Genomic DNA, 24,460 nt, shown 5'->3' with positions numbered 1-24,460 from the left:
TGTAGTATGGCCCTTGGCACTTAGTAGGTATTCAATCAACATTTGTTGAATGGCTGAATCTTAAAGGTTAACTCAATTTCTCTTAGGAGCTATTCATGGCTTGGTAATTCTTTAATCTGTCCAAATCTTTTTAGACTATTTCCTACCAATTCCATCGACTGTGATAATAGGTATGGTACTGATGTAAGTACTTCCAAATACACCCCACTTAGGGGTCCAAAAGTATTCTACTGTTTGGTATGAGGAGATTGCACCTGGTTATTTATGCCATGCTACTAGCATTTCATATTTTATTTGTGCTCCTTCTCAGACTCCTCATCTGGTGTCACCTCCATCCACCCAAATGACAAGTTTCAAAAATGTTTTGAAAGACAACAGCATCACTAGAGTAAGTACAAAGCCTCCCAGGGTGAATGTTTTGATAATCATTTGGATATTTTATGGTATTTTCATGGGAAAAAATTAGGAAAAATGATCTGAAAAATGAACATCCTCTTTAGAGTCAACTTTTAAATCTTTAAGTGTTACAAAGGTTCAGATTTTAAAATCTATAAAAATAGGATAATACACACAGACACACACACACACACACACACACACACACACACACACACACATTTAGGGTTCTGATTCTCTTTGCTGAATATTTCATTGGCTATTTAGTCAGATCAGCCCCCAACAGGCCCCACAGCTTGGATGCTCTCTGTTGTCATTGCAAATAGGGAAGAGATGAACACGGAAATTGAGATGAAAGCTTTCCTATTTCTAAATACTGTTAAACAGATATGAATGTCAAGGGGCTCTTATCTTATTACTTGATATTTCTCTCTTTTTTTTTTTTTTTTTTTTTGAGACAGAGTCTCACTCTGTCACCCAGGCTGGAGTGACAAATCATGCAGTGGCACAATCTCGGCTCATTACAACCTCTGCCTCCTGGGTTTAAGCAATTCTTGTGCCTCAGCCTCCCGATGCATCTGGGATCACAGGTGTGCACCAACATGCCTGGTAATTTTTTTGTAATTTTATTAGACTGGGTTTTGCCACATTGGCCAGGCTGGTCTTGAACTCCTGGCCTCTAGCAATCTGCCACACCTGGCCTGATATTTCTTTTTCTTTTTGGTTCAAAATCATTGGTTTGCCAGCAGTGACTGAAATAACCACCATGTCAAATGAAGAATGGTATGCCACTAAAAAAAATGTCTTGCAATTATAAAACAAGGACTGGAGAGACAACTTAGCTCCCAGAACGTACACACTTGAATAAGCACACACCTTAAGCAAGGTCCCACTTTCTTCTAAACCATCAGAGCCCTGAGATTCTCTTTGCTTCCGTACTGCATCCGGTGTAGTATGGGGGCTAAAGCCATCATCTTCTCCACCTTCACAACCATTGTCAGATACTCCACTACTACAGGAAGGACTAGGCTTGCATGTCTTTAAGGAATAGTCACCAAAAAGCGTTCTTCTGCATGTTGGAGAAGTTGCTACTTTGGAAGTACCTTGTAGCCTACTGAGAATAGGCGAAGTGGTCAAGCTATCTGTTTTTTCACGTGATCCAGTAAGGAACCAGTCAGCACAAGACAAACAGGGGACTGGAGAAGATGCTAGCCGTTCATCTATGCGAGAATCTACTCCATCCAGCTGGTGAAGAGTTGTTTTGACTTGATCCACATATACACAGTCTGGTCCAGGACTCCCAATAGCTTTGGATGCGCAACCTCCAGCTTCTAATAGTACACATAGCATATAATGTTTCTATAGGGAAAAAAATTACAAATGTAGGTTTAGCTACCATGAAAATATTTACATAAAATGTGCATGTATAAACTTATAAATATCGAAGACATAGAGGCATATGGCATAATCATGTGATGATTATTAAAAATTCCTCTGTCATCTTTCCTTTTTGGTTATTATTAATGCTTCTTGATCCCAGTTGAAAACAATCTTACATTGCCTTATCTTGATATACCATCAAACCACTTCTTTTGAGACACAGAATTCCCTAAGATAGCTGTCAACAGCCTCAGTTACTGGAAGTCCTTTCATCTACAATTGCATATTTATTCTGTTTCTGATTCTATATTATTTTCATGTCTCCCTCTATCTCCCAAAACAAGCCAATGGATAAAACCACTATAGAAAGGGGAACAAAAGACTTTAAAAACCTGCTAAAATATTTTCTTAGATTTTATTAATATTTGTCCATGAGTATTAAATGGATGCAAAAGAAAAGGAATAAGGGGGCATGTAACATTTCCTTGAATACTGATATTAGACATACGAATAATTTTACATGAGCATGTTTGTGTATTTATTTAGACAGTCAATAGATACCTACCTACCGCTGCATCCCTCAACCCCTGCCTAAAAGAAAAAAATAAAAGAAAAGAAGAAAAATCCTAAGAAAGAAGCTGAGGTAAACTTACCAAGCCAACAACTAGCAAAAAATATCTTCCTTCAGGTTCCGGAAAGACTTCAGTGCTTGAGTCTGCCAAAGGTCGGAGGTGATGCTGAGGAAACACTTCTCTCCATATTATCAACTGACCAATTCTTTGTTTTGCTGCTAAAGGCAGCAGGCAATAGTGGCGACAGTATACGGCAATATCAATAAGATCATCCTTGGGCAAATGACTGCATATCAAATAACCCTTGAATTTAACCACAAAGAGCAAAAGTCTACCAGTGATATAAAGCAATAGTCCCATAATATTTCTAAGAGTTTCATAGACACTTCTTCCGTTGGTTTAGAATATTCTAGTTTCAAATGGGGTAAATGAAGATATAGTAAAAGTAAATGTTTCTTTTCTTGAGGTCAAAGTAGAGCTTAAATGATAACTTAAGGTGTACCGACAGGTAGACTTCAGCACAGAGCAAGATCCCTTCTGCACAGCATAGCTTCAGTATTTGAAAAAACTAGAAAAGAACTGAATTCTGAGAATGGAAAGTCAAGAAGCAGGGGTCATGACAGAGACTTTTCACTGTGCACCCTTCCCTATTGCTTGTTAGATGTGTTTTATATTGTGTTTAAAAATCCTTTTTTAAAAATAAAAGGACTTAAATTCATTTGATGCTTTGCTTTACATGGACATGAACTAAATGTTATATAAGATTTATTTAAAAGATGTAGGTTACTATTTTTTTTTTTTTGAGACAGAGTCTCTGTCACCCAGGCTGGAGTGCAGTGGCACGAACTCAGCTCACTGCAGCTTCTGCTTCCCGGGTTCACACCATTCTCCTGCCTCAGCCTCCTGAGTAGCTGGGATTACAGGCACACACCACCATACCCAGATAATTTTTTTTTGTATTTTTAGTAGAGATGGGGTTTCACCATGTTAGACAGGCTGATCTCGAACTCCTGACCTCTGGTGTTCTGCCTGCCTTGGCCCCCCAAAGTGATGGGATTACAGGTGTGAGCCACCATGCCCAGCTGACTTTTCAACACAGGATAAAAAATACACTCTTTCAAAAGGAAATCCAGAAAAATATTAGTCTTCTCTCTTACAAACTTGGTTCTTTGAGTATTGCTTCTCCTGTGCGCATTTGTAAATACTTTATACATGCTTTAGAATGCAATGAAACCATAAATATTTATTATATTTACAAGTATGTAGATGCAAATCTTGTTTTAAGGTCTTAATCTGGTCAGGCATGGTGGCTCACGCCTGTAATCCCAGTACTTTGGGAGGCCAAGGCAGGAGGATTGTTTGAGCTTGGGAATTGCTTAAGCCCAGAAATTGGAGGTTGCAGTGAGCTATGATTGTACCCCGTACTCCAGCCTAGGTGGCAGAGCAAGACCCTGTCTCTAAAATAAGAAAGATCTTAATCTTATGGTACCTACATTTGAAAGAAAAGAGATAAATGTATTTTTCATGTTTGTAAAAGTTTTGAAAATTTAGTTCTGTTTATACAGCAGCTGGACGTTTAGACTTCAAGCTTCAACTTACCTTGTAAAATAGAGAAGACCCCAAAATTGTATACAGCCGCCTCATGTCATAGTAATCCTCGGACTGGGGGAAAAATTCATAGTGGATTTTATATTTTTATTTTTTGTGATAAAAATTCCAATTAAGCTATAATAGTTAAAATGAAAATTATATTCTTTAGTAACTAAACTTTTCATAGTGCCATCTTTAGAAATCAATATACCAGAGTATTAGGATGAGATACAATATGCATATGTTTACTTCACTGAGAACAACCTTATTTTTCATTCTTTTAAGACGTTTGATTAGAGACATTAAGAACATAAAATCTGTCACTCTATGAGGGATTTCTTACAACACATTCTTTTAGGACAAAAAACTTTTACTCTACATCATCTACAGTATCCAATATTACCATAAGCTATTTTTGAAAGCACTAATTGATGCAACCTATTTGCAAGCAACTGAGTGGTATGTAAAAAAAATTAAGTATATATACCCTCTGAGTAATTCTACTTCTAGAAATCTACAGGAATACTCAAGCAGTGGAATCACGATTTTTATATAAAAAGTTAACAGTTGGATTATTTGTAATATGGAAAAATTAGGATAACATGAAATTCAACAATGGAGGAATGGCCAGCAAAACTAGATATACCACAGAATATCATACATATGTTAAAAAATATGATTGATCTATATAAGCAGGCATAAAAGGTTTTAGGATACACTGCTCAGCAAAGAAGGCAAGCTGCAGAACAAAATATACGTTATCATCTGATTTTTGTTAAAAATAGCATCCCCACCAACTATATACATGTGTGTTGGTTTGTGTGTGGGAATGTATGTATATGGAAAAAGGTCTGGAAGGATACATTCCAATCCATAAGAGCAGTTACACCTGGGGATGGAAGTGAGAGAAAGGGATAAGCGAAGGTATTTGCTTTTAATAACCATGCCTGGAGCTTCACCCCGTACACAGCTATTACTTTTATAAGTTTTTTTTCTTTTTAAAAAACCCAATGAAACCTAAAGAAAACTAAAAACTGGAAATAACCCAGCCATTCCTCAATTGGGGAATGGATAAACAAATTGTGATACATGTATATGATGGAATACTACTATTCAGCAATATTAAGGACTGAACTGCCTGTACAATAGCAAGAATGAATCTTAAATTCATTTATGCTAAGTTAAAGCCAGACACAAAAATTACCTACTGTATGATTATTTATTTATTTAAATTCTCAAGACACATGTGGAGTGTCTGGTTTATTCAAAGGGGTTGTCAGAGGCCTGACCATGGAGCAGGAACCAAATAGTTGGGAACTGTGGGGCTGAACAGGGCAGGGATGCCCAGGTATGAGAAGGTAAAAGGAGGTATGCTGAGCAACCAGAGCAGCATTAGGGCCAGGCTGAGCAGGATGATTCACTTTATATGACATCCTGGAAAAGGCAAAATCATGGGGACAGAACACACATCAGTGATTGCCAGAGGTTGGGGGTATGGAGAGGGGTTGACTACAAAGGGGACAGAAGAATTTACTGAACATAAATTATACCTTAATAATATTTTTTTGAAACTAAGGAAAATACAGCATTAGGACATAAGATTAAATCTTTAATCTAATTTCACCAAAAAGTGTAGAACAGATCCTTATTTTCATATTTTTTTAAAGGCAAAATTCAATGTGAAGTGTTCTGTGAGTTTTGACAAATGCATATAGCTACATAAGTGCCACCAAAATCGAGATGTACAACAGTTCCCTCAACACCTCCCTACACCAACTTTTTTTCTGAGTAGTAGTCCATTCCTGGATATACCAGAATTTGTTTTAGTATTCACACATGCTGATGGACAGTTAAGTTATTTGAGTTGTTTCTACTTTTTGGCTATTACAAATAAAGTTGCTTTGTATACAGGTCTTTGTATTACATATGCTTTCAGTTCTCTTGGTTTAAAAAGATAGGAACAGACTGGTTGAATTATATGGTAGGTATATGTTTAGGTTATTAAGAAATTGCCAAACTGTCTTCCAAAGTAGTTGTACCATTTTATATTCTCAATTTATCCATTTTTTCTTTTATGAATTATGGTTTTCTTTCTTTTTTTTTTTTACTGTATCTAAGGAATCACAATAGATTATTTTTTAACCATAGAAAATATTGTTAACTCCACTGCTCATTAAAATAGTGTTCTATAAAGGCAGGAATTAGATTTTTAAATTAAACATTTTGGATATAAGTTCCAAAAACCAGATATTTTAATACTTTAGATCTGAACTGCTCCTAATAGTTAATATCCATCTAAACATTTTCCATTACTCAAAAAATTATGAGCCATAAGAGTTTACCATGCCGAAATTTCTATTATTTTTACAGACAAAACACCCTTCCATTTGTTTAGGGTGTTTGTTAAGACTCAGTTACCCTTTCAAGCTAACATTCTCCTCCCACTTTCACTGGCGATCTTCTTGAGAATAATCCACACCTCATGGCTTTTACCTCCTTACTTCCCATTTACTTTGTAAAAGAACTTTTATTACTGAGAATTTTAGCATATACAAAAAGGGAATTGTATAATTAGTTCCTGTATAGCCATCATCACCCAGGTTTAACTATGACCAGTCCACGGCTTATCTTGTTTCATCTGTATCATCATTTTCCCTTCCTCCTGCTGAATTATTTCAAAACCAATCCCAGATATTATATCATTTCATCTGTAAACACTTCAGAATGTATGCATAAAACAGAAGGAATCTTAAAATACATATAATCATACCATTATCACAATATAAAGAATTATTTTCATCTAATACCCAGTCATTAGTGTTTACTTTCCTTGAATGTATGAGACTCATGAATAGATTCAGCCTCATCTATGAGATTTGTTGTCTCATAGATGTTTTTAAAAGTTTGTTTGAATTAGGATCTAAGAAAGGACATACATACACTTGGTTGATAATATTCAGTCTCTTGTAACTGAGATCTCTCTCAACTTCTCTCCCTTCTCCCCCACCTCACGCCAACCTTTTCTAATTTATTTGGAGAAGAAAGTGTCCTGCAGTATTTGCCAGTCTGGATTTTGCTGACTGCAACCCCTCTTCCAAAAATGGAGTCACTTAACATGCCTCCTTTTCAGTGGTATTTCCTATAAGTTGGTAGTTCAATCTTGAGGCTTCATCAAGCATATTTTATAGGTGGTCTGTGTGCTTCCATCAGGAACAACATATTATCTGCTGTTTTTCTGTTTGTGATATTAATAGCTATTGATGACCATTGCCTAGATCCATTAATTCATTGAGGGACTGCAAAATGGTGATATTCCAATTCTGTCAGTCTTTCTTGACATTTCAGTTAGACTACTTTCATAAAAAGAAGCTCTCCTTCACCTCTGTTTGGTAACCTTGACATATGGTTTAGACAAGATAGGCAGGATAAATGTCTGATTTTTCCTCATTTAACAGTTTTCACAAAAACAAGTTAGTGCCCTCATATTCTCCAAAGTTGACTAGTAAGTTTCCTTTTTTTTTTTTTTAGTATCATTATGCACTCATGAACTTATACATATCTGATGTGTTTCAATCTGTTGTAGGTATTTCCTTATAGATGTTCAACAGGGAGCCTCTTCAAGTTGTCTCATGACAGTTTGAGCTCTACTATAACCCTATTAATTTTTGGAAAGCTTTCTGAATTTCTGATATGACAAGATGTTCTCAGACTTATCTTGTGCATTTTCAGCCCCAATTTTGAATGAGCCAATTCTTGAGGAGTCCTGGTTCCTTTTGGTGAGAAATGTTATTTATACACCATGGGCTGGGTATTAGTGGTACTTACCGCTACTGCGATGGTCACTATTGCTAGGCCTTTTCATTGGACATAGATGGGAAATACAATAATTAAAAGATTAAAAACGATATTGAGACTTCCAATTTAAGTACAGCTCTACAGGGTTCTTATTTAACTTAATCAGTATTACATCTATATTTATTTTCCTCAAAAGCGTAGTTCTCAGTGACACCAGTGTAATTAATCATTTTTAATCCCATAATATACATTATGTAACAACTGTTTAAACTCAGTAGAAAATCCTAAGGCAAGCAAAATAGATTTTGTCACTGTCAAAACAGAGGCCTAATGTGTATTTCAAGATTATTATATATCCACTTGGTAAATATTTAGAATAATGACTGGTATACAAAATAATAATTCAACATTGAGCCTTTTATAAAATCCACTCCTTCCCTTACCAGTTCTGCAAAATCTGCAGCCTCCAAGTCACTTAATGCCATGTCTAATTCCATCTATGTTAAAAAAAAAAAAGAGTAACATAAACATTTGACTCATATTAGTTACTTTTTTAGTAATGGCCATATAAAAAGTGCTTAATTACTACTTGAAAAATTGAGTATCTTTCTCTTTTGTGTTACTTAGGAAATGTCTCAAAATGGAACATATTGTTTTTAAGCTTTGCCACTGTAAAACAGTTTACTTATTTAACATATTGTTTTTAAGCTTTGCAAATATAAAACAACTTACTCATTTAACATAGCATATTTCAACTAAATCTCAATAACTGCAAAATTGTCTTCACATATATTCAATGCATAGTAAATTTATGAGCTTCAAAAGTTGCTTTCCAGTTTTAAGTTAGAAATTAATTTAACCCTTTTGATTTCATAGAAGAAAATGAAAATCAGTCTTAAAGTAGCCAACTTATTTTGAGTTGTTCTCGATTCTCCATTTCTTGTATATTACTCAATAGTTGGATTCTTGAAAAATATCAACATTCTTCCCTGTCTTTCTCCTGGACACAATGTTTTGCATTCAAGGGTTGTCAATCTTTATTCCTAGATTAAAACACGAAGGCAAGTGTTCCTCTGGAATCTGGCACAGTTCAACTACCCCACAGAGTTATTAGAAAAAAAATCTCTTACTTAGGATTTGGGTTTTGTTTCTATGGAAATTGCCTGAACTCTTTCATGTATCACCTTTGTTCTTCTTTGAAGCATTCCAAATTTAAAAACAGAATAAATTTAAACTGAAGTTTAATCTGTAATACAAATGTATATATAAATGAAAACTATCGGCAATTGAATTTTGTGGCATACATGCTATTTGTGAATAAGAATCCCTTTTTTTTTTTTTTTTTTTGAGACGGAATCTCGCTTTGTCGCCCAGGCTGGAGTGCAGTGGCGCGATCTCAGCTCACTGCAATCCGCCTCCCAGAGAATCTTTTTTTTTTTCTTTAAAGGCCAAGGCACTCTCTGCAGGTCTGTTTCACACACTAACTGTGTCTTACTGAGATGACAAAAGCTTTTGAAATATTAGTCATGCCTTTCAATGCTTTTCACACAGTATGAGTTATTACTCATTTGTGACCTACATTTTTCTGCATCTAGCAAATACTTCAGGTTCCCTTTTTTTGTGGCTATTAGTCTGTCTTGTGAAAAAACACAGGACAAAAAATTACCAATTTGTGGTATTTGATCTCAGAAACTGTTCAATGAGTTGCTATTCCTGCTACTAAACTCTACAGGCTAATTAATATACAAGATTAATATATATGTTTGTTTATATTCCTTAAACGAAAACATACAAATATCTTTTCTCTTAATTATTTCACTGTACCCTAGGAAAATATGATTGAAAAAAGAATATCAAAATGAGGAAATTCTCAAATACCTGGGAAGAAAAACTAAAGTAAGACCTCATCATATACTAAACCTGGAACAAATAAGTTTTTTCCAAGTTAAAAATAACTATTTAGTTTGTTTTTAAAAATAAACAAGCAAAAATAACTATTTCCACCTAACATTGCCAGGCATGTTACCTCACACACGAGTTTTTTTTTTTTTTGAGACAGAGTGTCCCTCTGTTGCTTAGGCTGGAGTGCCAGTGGCACAATCTTGGCTCATTGCAAGCTCTGCCTCCTAGGTTCATGCCATTCTCCTGCCTCTGCCTCCCGAGTAGCTGGGACTACAGGCGCCCGCCACCACGCCTGCCTAATTTTTTGTATTTTTAGTAGAGATGGGGTTTCACCGTGTTAGCCAGGATGGTCTCGAACTCCTGACCTTGTGATCCTCCCACCTCGGCCTCCCAAAGTGCTGGGATTACAGGTGCGAGCCACTGAGGCCGGCCTCACACACGTTTTTAACTAGATTTCTTTTGTGGACATAGTTTCACTCTGGTTGCCTAGGCTGGAGTGAAATGGCATGAACTCGGCTCACCGCAACCTCCGCCTCCCAGGTTCAAGTGATTCTCCTGCCTCAGCTTCCCAAATAGCTGGGATTACAGGCATGCACCATCACACCCAGCTTATTTTGTATTTTTAGTAGAGACAGGGTTTCTCCATGTTGGTCAGGCTGGTCTTGAACTCCCGACCTCAGGTGATCTGTCCGCCTCAGCCTCCCAAAGTGCTGGGATTACAGGCATAAACCACCATGCCTGGCCTTTAACTAGATTTCTTAAGGCATTAAATTCCTTAGTATTTTCCATTAGAAGATACATACTCAATAAATCCTACTATTTTTAATACAATGAGAAATCTCAAGAGAAATGTAATCAACCTAAGTGTTCATCAACAGATGAATGGATAAAGAAAATGTGCCATATATACATAATGGAATACTATTTAGCCATAAAAAGAACAAAATCCTGTTATTTATGACAACACAGATGAACCTAGAGGGCATTATGTTAAATGAAATAAGCCAGGCACAGAAAGACAACTACCACATGATCTCACTCATATGTGGAACCTAAAAAAGCTGATATCACAGAAGGAGAGAGTAGAATGGTGATTACCAAAGGTTTGGGTAGTTAGGGGAGAGGGTAAATGAGGAAATGTTGGTCAAAGGATATACAATCACAGATAAGAGGAGTCAAATTTAAAAAAATATTTAGAACAGGTAAGCTTACAGAAATGAAAACTATGCAAATGATTGCCTGGGGCTGGAGGGGTAGGGAGAAGAAGAAATTGGGAGAGGAAAGAGAGAAGTAAATAATAACTATGAATGGTCACAGAATTTCTTTATTAGATGGTGAAATGTTCTAAAATTGATTGCGGTGATGGTTAGGCAGCTCTGTGAACAGACTAAAAAATGTTGGATTGTACATTTTAAATGGGAAAATTCTATGATATGTGAAATATCTCAATGAAGCCATTAAGGAAAAAGAACTTGATTAAGTTCACGTAACTACTGTTCAAGCTGAAATTTTAAAATACACTGAGTAGAGAATCTTGACTATTAAACTGCTGTGCTGTACTGCCTTAAACGAAGTAATCGGCAATTTAAACGGATAGGGCTTTATTGGTCTAAAACAGTGAGGTTTAATAATTTACTCTCATGTCTCAGAATGTTTCAGTATAAAGTGAAGGTCTTAAAAATATTTTGAACTAAAAAAATGAAATCACAACTTATCAAAACTTATATGGTGCAGCAAAAGTGGTGCTTGGGGGAAATTTATAGCATTAAATGCATATATTAAAAAAGAAGAAATATCTAAAATCAATAATCCAAGTTTCTATTTTAAGAAACTAGAACAAAAAGCAAATTAAATCTAAAATAAGCAGAAGAAAAGAAATAATAAAAATTAGAGGAGAAATCAACGACACTGAAAATAGGAAAGCCGTAGAGAAAAATCGATGAAACCAAAAGCTGTTTCCTTGAAAAAAATCAATAAAACGTATAAGCCTCTAGCCTAACTAAGATAAAAATAGAGAGGACACAAATTACTAATACCAGAAATGAAAGGGCGGGGGGCATTAGTACAGGGTCCATGGACATTAAAAGGATAGGAGAAGAATACTGTAAACAACCCCATGCTCATAAATTTGATAACCTAGATGGAATGGACAAATTCCTTGAAAGATACAAGAAGAAACAGATACTATAAATTGGTCTATACTTATTAAAGAAATTGAATCAATAATTAATCAACTTGCAAAAGCAGAATGCACCAGGCCCAGATGGGTAGACTGGTGAATTCTACCAAACATTTAAGTAAGAAATTATACCAATTCTCTCTAATTTCTTTCAGAAGACAGAAACAGAGGGAATACTTCCTAACTCATTCTAGGAGGTCAGCATTACCCTAATACTAAAACCAGACAAAGACATTATAAGAAAAAAACAAAAAAAATGACAGGCCAGTATCTTTCATGAACATAGATTCAAAAACCTCCAATAAAATATTAGCAGAGGGAATCCAACAATGTCTAAAAAGAAATATACACCACAACCAAGGGAGATTTATCCCAGGTATGCAAGGCAGGTTTGACATTCAAAAACCAGTTAATGTAATCCATCAGATCAATGGGCTTTAAAAAAATCACATGATTCTATCAATATATGCAGAAAAAGCATTTGATAAAATCCAATACCCCTTCATGATAAAAACTCTTAGTATACTAGGAATAGAGGGAAACTTCTTTATCTTGATAAAGAATATCTACAAAAAACCTACAGCTAACTTCATACTTAATGGTGAGAAATGAGATATTTCCTAAGATCAGAAAGGGGCAAGGATGTCCCCTACCACCACTCCTTTTCAACATCACAGTGGGAGGCCTAGCTAATGCAATAAGGCAAGAACATGAAACACATGATTGGGAAGGAAGAAATAAACTGTCTTTGTTCATAGATGACATGATTGTTTACACAGAAAATCTGAAAGAATTGACACAATCTTATATATTACAATTTTCTATATTAACCCTGTATGCTGCATCAGTATATAAGGAGCCTCCGCCTCCCAGATTCAAGTGATTCTCCCACCTCAGCCTCCTGAGTAGCTGAGACTATAGACATGTGCCACCACACCTGGCTTAATTTTGTATTTTTTGGTACAGGTAGGGTTTCACAATGTTGGCCAGGCTGGTTTTGAACTCCTGACCTCAAGTGATCCACCCATCTCAGCCTCCCAAAGTGCTGGGATTACAGGCATAAGCCACTGCACCAAAGCATAGAAGTCAATTGCTTTCCTATATACCAGTGATGAATAAGTGGAATTTGAAATTAAAAACACAATACCATGTACCTTAGCACTCCCCAAAATAAAATATACTTAGTTATAAATTTAACAAAGTATATACAATATCTGTATGAGGAAAACTACCATACTCTGATAAATGAAATCAAAGGAGAACTAAACAAATGGAGAGATATTCCATGTTCATGGATAGGAAGACTCAATATTGTCAAGATGTCAGTTCTTCATAACTTGATCTATATATTCAATGCAATCCCAATCAAAATTCCAACAAGGTATTCTAAAGTTTATATGGAGAAGCAAAAGACCAAGAACAGCCAGTACAATGTTGAATGAGGAGAACAAAGTCTGGGGACTGATACTATCCTACTTTAAGACTTAATATAAACCTACAGTAATCAAGACATTGTATTATTGGTGAAAGAACAGACAAATATGTCAATGGAACAGAGAGTCCACAAATATACTCACATAAATACTGTCAACTGATCTTTGACAAAGGAACAAATACAACGTAAAGAGCAAAGATGGTCTTTTCAACAAATGGTGCTAGAACAACTGGGCACCCATATAAAAAATATCAATCTAGACACACACCATACACCCTTCACAAAAATTAACTCTAAGTGGATCATATATCTAAATGTAAAATGCTAAACTATAAAATTCCTAGAACATGGGAGAAAATTTAGATGACACTGGGTATGACACTAACTTTTTAGAGACAACACCAAAACCACAATCCATGAAACTGATAAGCTAGACTTCATTAAACTAATCCGGTTCTTTGAAAAGATATATAAAATTGATAGACCATTAGAAAGATTAACCAAGAAAAGAGAGAAGATCCAAATAAGTTCAATTAGAAATGAAATGGGAGATATTACAACTGATAACACAGCAATACAAAAGATTACTGAAGGCTACTATAGACACCTTTATGTGCATAAACTAGAAAACCTAAAAGAGATGGATAAATTCCTGGAAATATACAACCATCCTAGATTAAACAAGGAAGATATAGGATCTCTGAACAGACAAATAACAAGTAGCGAGATTGAAATGGTTATGGAAAAACTGCCAACAAAAAAAGTCCAGGACCAGACAGACTCACAGATAAATTCTATCAGACATTCAAAAAAGAATTGGTACCAATCCTATTGACACTATTCTGAAAGACAGAAAAAGAGGGATCCTTCCTAAACCATTGTATGAAGCCAGTATCACCCTAACACCCAAACCAGGGAGGGACATAACAGAAAGAGAAAACTACAGACTGATATCCCTGATGAACATAGGGGCAAAAATCCTCAACAAAATACTAGTGAACCAAATCCAATAGCATATCAAAAAGATAATCCACCATGATCAAGTGGGTTTCATACCAGGAATGCAGGGATGGTTTAACATACATAAGTCAATAAATGATACACTACATAAACAGAACTTAAAACAAAAATCACATGATCATCTCAATAGACACAGAAAAAGCATTTGACAAAATCCGGCATCCTTATATGATTAAAACCCTCAGCAAAATCAGCATACAAGGGACATACCTTAAGGTTATAAAAGCCACCTATGACAAACCTAGAGCCAATATTATACTGAATGGGGAAAAGTTGAAAGCATTCCTCCTGAGAACTGGAACAAGACAAGGATGCCCACTTTCACCACTTCTATTCAACACAGTACTCAAAGTCCTAGCCAGAGAAATCAGACAAGATAAAAAAATAAAGGGCATCCAAATAAGTAAAGAAGAAGTCAAACTGTCACTGTTTGCTAATGATATGACTATATACCTAGAAAACCCTAAAGACTCATCCAAAAAGCACCTAGATCTGCTAAATGAATTCAGCAAAGTTTCAGGATACAAAAGTAATGTACACAAATCAGTAGCTCTGCTATACACCAAAAGTTACCAACTGAGAATCAAATCAAGAACTCAACCCCTTTCACAATAGCTGCAAAAAAATACTTAGGAATATACTGAACCAAGGAGGTGAAAGACCTCTACAAAGAAAACTACAAAACACTGATGAAAGAAATCATAGACAACACAAACAAATGGAAACACATCCCATGCCCATGGATGGGTAGAATCAATATTGTGAAAATGGCCATACTGCCAAAAGCAATCTACAAATTCAGTGCAATTCCCATCAAAATACCACCATCATTCTTCACATAACTAGAAAATCCAATCCTAAAATTAATATTTGGAACCAAAAAAGAGCCCTCATAGCCAAAGCATTACTAAGCAAAAAAAATCTGGAGGCATCTCATTACCCACCTTCAAACTCTAATATAAAGCCACAGTCACCAAAATGGCATGGTATAAAAATTAGGCACATAGAACAATGGAACAAAATAGAGAACCCAGAAATAAAGCCAAATACTTACAGCCAACTGATCTTTGACAAAGTAAACAAAAACATAAAGTGGGGAAAGGACATCCTATTCAACAAATGGTGCTGGGGTGGTTGGCAAGCCACATGTGGAAGAATGAAACTGGATCCTGATCTCTCAGCCTTATACAAAAATCAACTCAAGATGGATCAAAGACTTAAATCTAAGATGTGAAACCATAAAGATTCTAGAACATTGGAAAAACCCTTCTAGACATTGGCTTAGGCAAAGACTTCATGACCAAGAACCCAAAAGCAAATGCAACAAAAACAAAGATAAATAGATGGGACTTAATTAAACTAAAGTTTCTGCATAGCAAAATAAATAATCATCAGAGTTAACACCCCACAGAGTGGGAGAAAATCTTCACAATCTATACATCTGACAAAGGACTAATATCCAGAATCTACAAGGAACTCAAACAAATCAGCAAGAAAAAAACAAACAATCCCATCAAAAAGTGGGCTAAGGAGATGAACGGACAATTCTGAAAAGAAGATATACAAACGGCTAAACAGCATATGGAAAAATGATCAACATCACTAATGATCAGAGAAATGCAAATCAAAACCACAATGTGATACCACCTCACTCCTGCAACAATGGCCATAACAAAAAAAAATAGATGTTGGTGTGGATGGGGCAAAAAGGGAACACTTTTATACTGTTGGTGGGAATGTAAACTAGTACAACCACTATGGAAAACATTGTGGAGATTCCTTAACTAAAAGTAGATCTACTGATTGATACAGCAATCCCACTAGTAGGTATCTACTCAGAGGAAAAGAAGTCATTATACGAATAAGGTATTTGCACACGTTTATGGCAGCACAATTCGCAATTACACAAATATGGAACCAGATGCCCATTAATCAACGAGTGGATAAAGAAAATGTGGCATATATATATACCATGGAACACTATACTCAGCCATAAAAAGGAACAAAATAATGGCATTTGCAGCAACCTGGATGGAATTGGAGACTATTATTCTAAGTGAAGTAACTCAGAAATGGAAAACCAAACATCATATGTTCTCACTCATATGTGGGAGCTAAGCTATGAGGATGCAAAGGCATAAGAATGATACACTGGACTTTGGGAACTTGGGGGAAAGAGCAGGGGGTGGCAAGAGATAAAAGACTACACATTAGGTACAGTGTACACTCCTTGGGTGATGGGTGGACCAAAATTGCAGAAATCGCCACTAATGGACTTATTCATGTAACCAAACACCACCTGTTCCCCAAAAACCTACCGAATTAAAAAAAAAAATGGGCCAAAGGCCTTAACAAACACTTCACCAAACAAGATATTCAGAAGGCAAATAAGCACATGAAAAGATATTCCACATCATATGGTCATCAGGGAAATGCAAATTAAAATAACAATGAGACAGAACTAGACACACAGTAGAATGTCCCAAATCCAAAATACTGACAAAACTAAGTCCTGACAAGGATATGGAACAACAGGAACTCTCATTCACTGCTGGTAGGAATACAAAATACAGCCACTTTGGAAGACAGTTTGGTAGTTTCTTACAAAACTAAACATTCTCTTGCTATTTGACCAAGAATTAATCGCCCAAACATGGGAGCAACCAAGATTTTCAGTGAATGGATAAATAAACTATGGTACACCTGAACAATGAAATACTATTCAGCATTAAAAAGAAATGAGCTATCAAGCTGTAAAAAGACAAAGAGGAACTTAAAATGTATATTACTAAGTGAAAGAAGCCAATCTGAAAAGACTACATACCATATGATTACAACTATATAACATTTTGGAAAATGCAAAATGATGGAGGCAGTGAAAAGATCATTTGTTTCCAGGGGTTAATGGAAAGGGAGGGATGAAAGAGAGGGATAGGCAGAACACAGAGGATTTCTGGGGCTGTGAAACTACTCTGTATGATACTAAAAGGATGGATCCATGTCATTATAATCTGTCTAAATCTATAGAATGTACACCACCAAGAAAGAACCCTAATGTAAATGATGGACTTTGGGTTATTATGATGTGTCAATGTAGGTTCATCAATTATAACAACTGTACCCCTGTGGTGGGGAATGTTGATAATGGAGAGGCTATGCATGTATGATGTATGGGGGAAGGGCATACGTGGGAAATCTGTACCTTTCTCTCAATTTTACTGTGAACCTAAAACTGCAGTAAAAAATAGAATAAAAAAAAAACTTCAAATGTTATTGTTGTTCAAATTTTATATTAATCAAATAGAGCTTTAGACTACTTTAGCAAAAGGTATCTAGCTCTCTTCCCAAAAGTATTGTTCTTAATCTCCTAACTGGACTACAAAATGTAGAAAACATCTAAGCCAGATCCTCACTGTTTCCTGTGTATTAATTTCACCTGCTCAACTTGACTGTGAACATCTAGAGGTTTTTCTGGATTCTGCAAAGCACGGCACAGACTTGAGCAACCGGCACAATGAACACTGATCTCCACACAGCAGTGTTAGACGTAACAAGGATAAAAGCAGCCAAAGCATTGGCAAGATAAGCAACAGCTATGGTTTAAGGCAATTAAAAATGTATACCAGAATTCACACAGTGATTTCTTAATTTGATATTCTTTTAGGGTGAAATAAAGAAAATCATATAAATCTTTTAAAGAAATATATGCTAAATTAACAAAAATCTCAATGAAAAAGAGGTAGCCTTCACAGGGAATCTGTAAGCCCTAAATAGACAATACTTTAGAACATCTTAAACTTCTTAGAGGGAAGATAATATTTAATGTATCTAAATTCTAAACACACTGCCCCTAAAACATTAAGTACCTCTACTATCACAGAAAGAAGGGACTATATATTTTGAGGGAAGAGGTTTCTTTAATGAAGAAATTCTGACAGAGGGGCAAGAACCTAAGTAAAGGCCAGGTAGAATGGCAAGCCTCACGAGATGGTACCTTCTGACTCATGAAGTGGGCATGGGCCCTGTGACTGAGGATAAAAGACCCCAGAATGGGCATGAGACAGTCTTTGGAACCAGGGTCTTTCTCTTTTAAAGGTAAAGTTATCTAGTTACTTTCTATGTTTCTATCTATATCGAACACTTATATCCTTCCCTTCCCTTGCCTCTTCCCTCCCCCTTTCCTTTCCCCTTTCTTTCTCCTTTCCTTTCCTTTTTCCTTTTCTCTTCCCTTTTCCCTCTTCTTTTTCCTTTTCCTTTCCTTTCCTGAGATAGGGTCTCACTCTGTTGCCCCACCGTAGTACAGTGGTGCAATCATAGCTCATTGCAACTATGATTGAGTGGGGAGCCCAACTCCTGGGCTCAAGTAATCCTCCCACCTCAGCCTACTGAGTAGCTGGAATACAGGTGTGTGCCACCATGCTCTGCTAATGTTTAAAGTTTTTGTGGAGATAGGGTCTCCCTATGTTGTCCAGGCTGGTCTTGAACTCTTGGCCTCAAGTGATCCTCCCACCTCAGTCTCCCAAAGCACGAGGATTACAGGCATGAGCCACCATGCCCAGCCAATGCTTATATATTCTTATGAAAACATTAGGTAGAATTATATATCTCATACTTCTTAGTTTTTTATACAATTTAAGAAAATGGTAGGCCAGGTGCCATGGCTCATGCCTGTAATCCAGCACTCTAGGAGACTGAGGCGGGCAGATTGCTTGAGCTCAGGAGTTCGAGATCAGCCTGGGAAACATGGAGAAACCTGGTCTCTACTTAAAAATACAAAAATTAGCCAGGCATGGTGGTGTGCATGTGTAGTCCCAGCTACTTCAGAGGCTGAGGTGGGAAGATCACCCGAGCCTGGGATGTGGAGGCTGCAGTGAGCTATGGTTACGCCACTGCACTCCCACTCCAGCTGGGGTGACAAAGCAAGACCCTGTCTCAAAAAAAAAAAAAAAAACAAAGAAAGAAAGAAAAGACAAAGAAAGAAGGAAAGAAAGAAAGAAAGAGAAAGAAAGAGAAAGAAAGAAAGAAAGAAAGGGTAATTATTGTCCTGAAATATCAAAAGACCAGGCAGTTGATAGAGCTAAGGACAAAAAAAATACCAGAAGGCAAAGCATCTTTTGAACATGCTCTAACACCTCATCTCCTTTCAAATAGTAATTGTATAATAATGCTCCCATAACTACAACTACAATGTGCCAGGCACAATTCTAAATACTTCATATGTAATAACTCATAAATCTTCCATGAAGTAGGGACTATTATTTCCTCCATTTTACAGAAGAGGAAACTGAGCAAAGTGATTGATACATCAATTTAAATAACTATTAAGCTGTCAAAAAGGCATTTATTTGATCATACATTGTAGAGTCTTATGAAGAGTAGGAACTTGAATTAGGTTTCTACTGTAACATAGCCTAGGTTTCTTCATGAGCAGAGAAGTGGCTATGGCATAATGCCTCATTTAATACTAATACACATGCTGTAACTAAATAGATTATATGGTGATCTACACTGATGAAAATGTCTGAAATAATCTTGTCAATCATTCAATAATAAAGTTATTCTAGGTTTACAGATATAACTAAAATCATATTGATAATTCTTAACCGTCATACAGTTTTACTATTCATATGCGATCCATGGGACAAGCCAAAAGCTAATCACATATGTTCATGTAAAAAAAGATTTTGGTAGACTAGTGGACTTTGTATTTTAACTGAGAATACTGTTAGTCAACCATGTCATCCACTTTTTTTTTTTTTTGTACAGAAACATAATTCTAACTTGATAACCTTACATTATAAAATCAAAGTCACAAAATTCCAAAGTAAGACACACCATTTAATTACGATTTCTGAAAAGCAGTCCTAGCTTGGATAAAGCTTAAATTTAAAAGTAAGAGCAGAGAGCTAATTTCTACTTATAAAGAATAATTTCTCTTTCTGGGTTTATTGCACTGGACCTCCTACTTTGTCAACCAATTGCCTCTTTAATTTTTAACCATAATTCCAAAAATAACAAAAAGTCTACGAAAAAAAGAGAAGATACAAGATTATAATAAGGCACCTAGTTCTGGTTCTGCTTTATAATACCTAAGATTACCTTGATTTCCAGTGGAAGTGTGAGCCACCGGACTCCAGGGAGGTTGTCTAAAAGTACTGCACAGGAAGCATCGTACTGCTGAGCACTGGGACTGGCGCTGGAATGCAGTTTCGCAGGCTGAAGTGCTCTTTGAAAGAACAAGTTAAAAAAATGATCCAAACGAGGAACATTCTCAATCTGGCAAAAGGCACTGGAGAAATAAGAGCTGTAAGTTAGAACGACATATGGAAATGGTGGTCATTTTTTGTGTGCTCCTAAGGGAACTGGATCTTTCCCAACTACATAGGCTATCTTCCTCACTCCTCTCTTCCTTCAATAGAATTGCTGCTAGAATGTTACTGATGGATTGTGTAAAGAAATTCACCCTGTCCAAACTTTTTACCCTAAAACCTACTCTCAAGTGTATCAAGTAGATGGCTCTATGGAAGAACCACAGGGCTAACACAAGTGACATATTTATAACAGAAAGGGCTGAAGTACCCTTTTTGTAAAAAATGTAGGTTGTTTTTACCTCTGACTGTCTTTTAACCATTTACAACTCCTGAAATCTTTCAGGCAACGTGGAATGATAAAGAGATTTTGAACTTTGTAATAGAACAGATCTGGCTTATCACAGCTGTTTCTAGGTAGCTATCACAGGCAAATCACCTAACCTTTCTCTAACTTTGGTTTCCAACTCTGTAAAAACAGGGTTAATACAAACTAGCTCACATGCAGAATGCCTAGAACATAACAAGCATAAGTTCTTATTATGCTTATTATTTACTGGTAAACAGTAAGTACATAATAAGCATAAGTTATTTCCTCCCCTCTTTACTACTGAAGGTATAACATTAAAGAACTCAAAAAACAAAATGACAGAAAAAACCGAAATACTTGGTTTTAGCCATATAAAAGTAACACAGCATTGGCTGCAAGCATTTATTGGAACAGCTCACTGAATGACAAAATAGCAGGTACATATGCTATCGGCATATCAAAATAATTATTTGCTGATTCATCCAACAAATATTTGAGTGACTACTACATTCCAGACACTATTCTCATTGCTGGAGGTATGGCAGTAAAAATATCAAGACAAAAGACAATGAGCTCCCATGAAGCTTATGTTCTAATGGAGAAAGACAGCAAATGAACAAAAAGTAAAAAACACAAATTCATATAAAGGACTATGCAGAAAATAGCACAATGTGAATGGGTGGTGTGACAGATTGGCTATTTTAGGTTGAATGGTTGGAGAAGAATCTCTGAGAAAGGGCATTTGAGCTGATATTCCAATGTCAGAAAGATCCAGCAAGAAGAAAAAGTACAAAAGCCCTGGGCTGGGGAAAAGCTTTGCCAGGGTGTTTGCAATACAGTGCAAAGGAGGCACGTGTGGTTTGATATCTGAAGTCAGAGGGGTAGGTAGGAGCCAGATAATATTGTAGAAAGATCACGCTGCTATATGAAAATTAGTTCAAGTGGCAAGAATGAAGGGAAGGAGACCAGTTAGGAGGCTACTGTAGTGTGTGAGAGATAGCAGTGGCTGGACAGGGCAATAGTAAAGATAAAGAGAAATGGACAGATTGGAGATTTTGAAGACAGACTGATCAGGACTTGCTGATGAATTAGTTGGGAATGGTGAAGGAAATTGTTATAGCTTTAATTTGGTCACAACGTCAAACTGTTAGTATATAGTCAGTTTTCTGTGGCTCATAGAGAATTAACCAGCTCACAACTTTAAGAAGATAATCAAGTCTCTACACTTTTTGGTCTTTTTGTAATTTTTCACAATTGGCCCTTAATATCTTTCATAATCAGAAAAAAAGTTGTTATGAAAAATTATTACAAAATGTCTATTAATAACATCCTGGATTCACTGTGCTTCTTGGTTTTAAGAACTCAATGGATCTTCACATTTATTATTGTAGTTTGCTCTTTAAATTCTCACTTGAAGTAGAAAAGAGTTAAATTTGCTGCCATCAAAAAGATACTTCCACTATCAATGGAAGATAAATTTCAAGATGAAAGAGAAATTAAGTCCCTCTGTTCCCAGTCTAATGGAATTTGTAGGACAACTCCAATGGACTATTTTCATGTATGAAAATCATTGCAAAAATTTAATCTTTGATAATCTCTGGTTGTATGAAAACAGAAAGCTTCAATTAGGGCAAAATATGGCAAAGTTTTCTTCTGTTGAGTAAACTTAAAGAGGCAGTTCATAACCACATTCTTACTCTTCATTGGTTAAAAATTTCCTTATTAGTAAAAGGTAAAAGCACTATTTATGGATGCCCAGCTCTTTGTAGCTCACTTATCTGGAAAATGTTGGTAAGCAATCAGGTTTGACAGGGATGTGCCTCCTCAGCAGTTCCTCTAGAGAACACTGCAAACTAGATAATTTTCCCAGATGACACAATCACAGAAAATTCCTTCATGATACTGTGAGAACAATGAGAACAAAGATCCACTATAGATAAACAGAGAGCTGATATCACTATGGTTTGGAAAAATGTATACACTGCCTTTGGATTTTTGTACTGATATACTCCTAAGGCTTTAAACATAAAGATACCATTTTAGCCCTCAGAAATACAAGAACAAAAGTCACTAAGAGAAAAATTGATTTCCCATACCCAATTTCATGTGCTCAAATGTTAAATGTTACCTCAAATTTCTGCCTTCCAATCAAGAAGGTTAAAAAAGCAAGAAGCAGAAAAATATGCATAGCATACTTTTATTAAAAAGGGAATATATTTTTATTGTATAGAAAATATATGGAAGGACACGAACAAAACCAGTCAATACCGTCTCTACTGTATGTCTTTTTAAATAATAGTGCATAAATTTTTTACTAAAGAAATTTTTTTGAGAAAGAAGCATATTTCAGGATAGTGAATTTGATGGTCTTATAAGCAAAGAAAAACACAAAAATGTATTTTAAGTCTTTCTCTTTTCTGTATCTGTTATGAAGAAATACTCTTACATTTGCCCCTACAGAAATATATCAAATCAGAACACAGTTGTGGTTATATCACTAATTCACTAAGAAATTTCACTAAAGTCATATATGAGACCAAAAAGGAAAAAAAAAAAAAAAAAGGAAATGAATCAAATGAAAAACTGTCTACTGTTGCAACATAAAAGCCAGTTATAAAAGATGAGAAAATAAGAAGAGGAAGGAGAAAAAGAAGGAGGTGGAGGAATAAGGAAAGAGAAAGGGGGAAGGAACAGGAGGAGAAGGAAGGAGGAGGAGGAGGAAGAGGAAGGAAGAGGAGGAGGAAAGAGGGGAGGAGGAGAAAAGAGACAAATAACTAACCTGTCAAGCAAGAAATGGTCTTAAATGCAAAAGATGACTTAGAATCACATAATTAAAACTTGAGATTCAATTTGAAGAAGTACTTACCTATCTAAAGAACCATACATAAATTTTAAGGTTCGGATGACATTTTCTATCATGTTCCTTAGACGAGGAAGAGGAACTCTAAAAAAGCAAAATTACACGTATTAATTTACAACATAATCAAATGACATTTATCTAAAAGAAGTAGATCATCCTTGAATTTTACACATACGGAATGTGAAAAGTATGTGTGTCAACTCTGAGTAAAGCTGTATAAAATGGTCGCTTTCGATGACCATTGATCACTTTATTCTAGATTTAGTTCCAGCATGAATCTAACGGGATTTTATAACACCATTTATTTGTAAATCATGTAACTGTCTCTCAAGTTCAGTTTCTTCATCTGTAAAATGAGGCCAAGAGTCACCAAGCCCTTCTCAGATTGATTCTGAGGATTAAATGAAATCAATGCAAATAAACTAGTTTTTACAAGACCTGGGCCCATAAAAAGAAATGCTAAATTCTTGACACTTTTTAGTATTACCCACATATCAACTGGGCCTCCAAATCCTGTGACAAAAACACACTCTTAATTGAAATGGAGAATGGGAAGAAAGTAGGAGAAAGGAAATAAAGAAATGGACTTATATTTTCTCATTGAAGCCTTGTAAGAATTTTATAAGGTAGCTCTTATTATTCCCATTATACAAATGAGTAAACAGAAGTCCAAGAAATTATGTAATTTCTGCAAGGGTAGAAAGGGAGTAGAG

General features: G+C 35.8%; 1 protein-coding gene across 10 annotated transcripts in view; it reads right to left on the bottom strand.

Moving 5' to 3' along the window:
* The window catches only part of INTU (inturned planar cell polarity protein), a 97,383-nt gene that overhangs the window by 18,203 nt on the left and 54,720 nt on the right, over positions 1-24,460 (bottom strand). For 4 of the 10 annotated variants that reach the window (XM_024356292.3, XM_024356289.3, XM_024356290.3 and 1 more), the window contains 6 exons: positions 23,754-23,831; positions 20,369-20,558; positions 8,177-8,230; positions 3,948-4,010; positions 2,430-2,651; positions 1,273-1,755 (listed from right to left, as the gene is read on the bottom strand). In XM_024356292.3, the coding sequence (XP_024212060.1) occupies positions 1,273-1,755; positions 2,430-2,651; positions 3,948-4,010; positions 8,177-8,230; positions 20,369-20,558; positions 23,754-23,831 (1,090 nt within the window). The remainder of the gene's footprint in view (positions 1-1,272; positions 1,756-2,429; positions 2,652-3,947; positions 4,011-8,176; positions 8,231-20,368; positions 20,559-23,753; positions 23,832-24,460) is intronic. The other 6 variants (XM_024356293.3, XM_063809838.1, XM_054683369.2 and 3 more) reach the window with 3 other exon arrangements.

This window comes from Pan troglodytes, chromosome 3, assembly GCF_028858775.2.
Source record: "Pan troglodytes isolate AG18354 chromosome 3, NHGRI_mPanTro3-v2.0_pri, whole genome shotgun sequence".
Lineage (NCBI taxonomy): Eukaryota > Metazoa > Chordata > Mammalia > Primates > Hominidae > Pan > Pan troglodytes.
The sequence above is the reverse complement of the archived record's forward strand: the minus strand, read 5'-3'. Positions and strand labels throughout refer to the sequence as shown.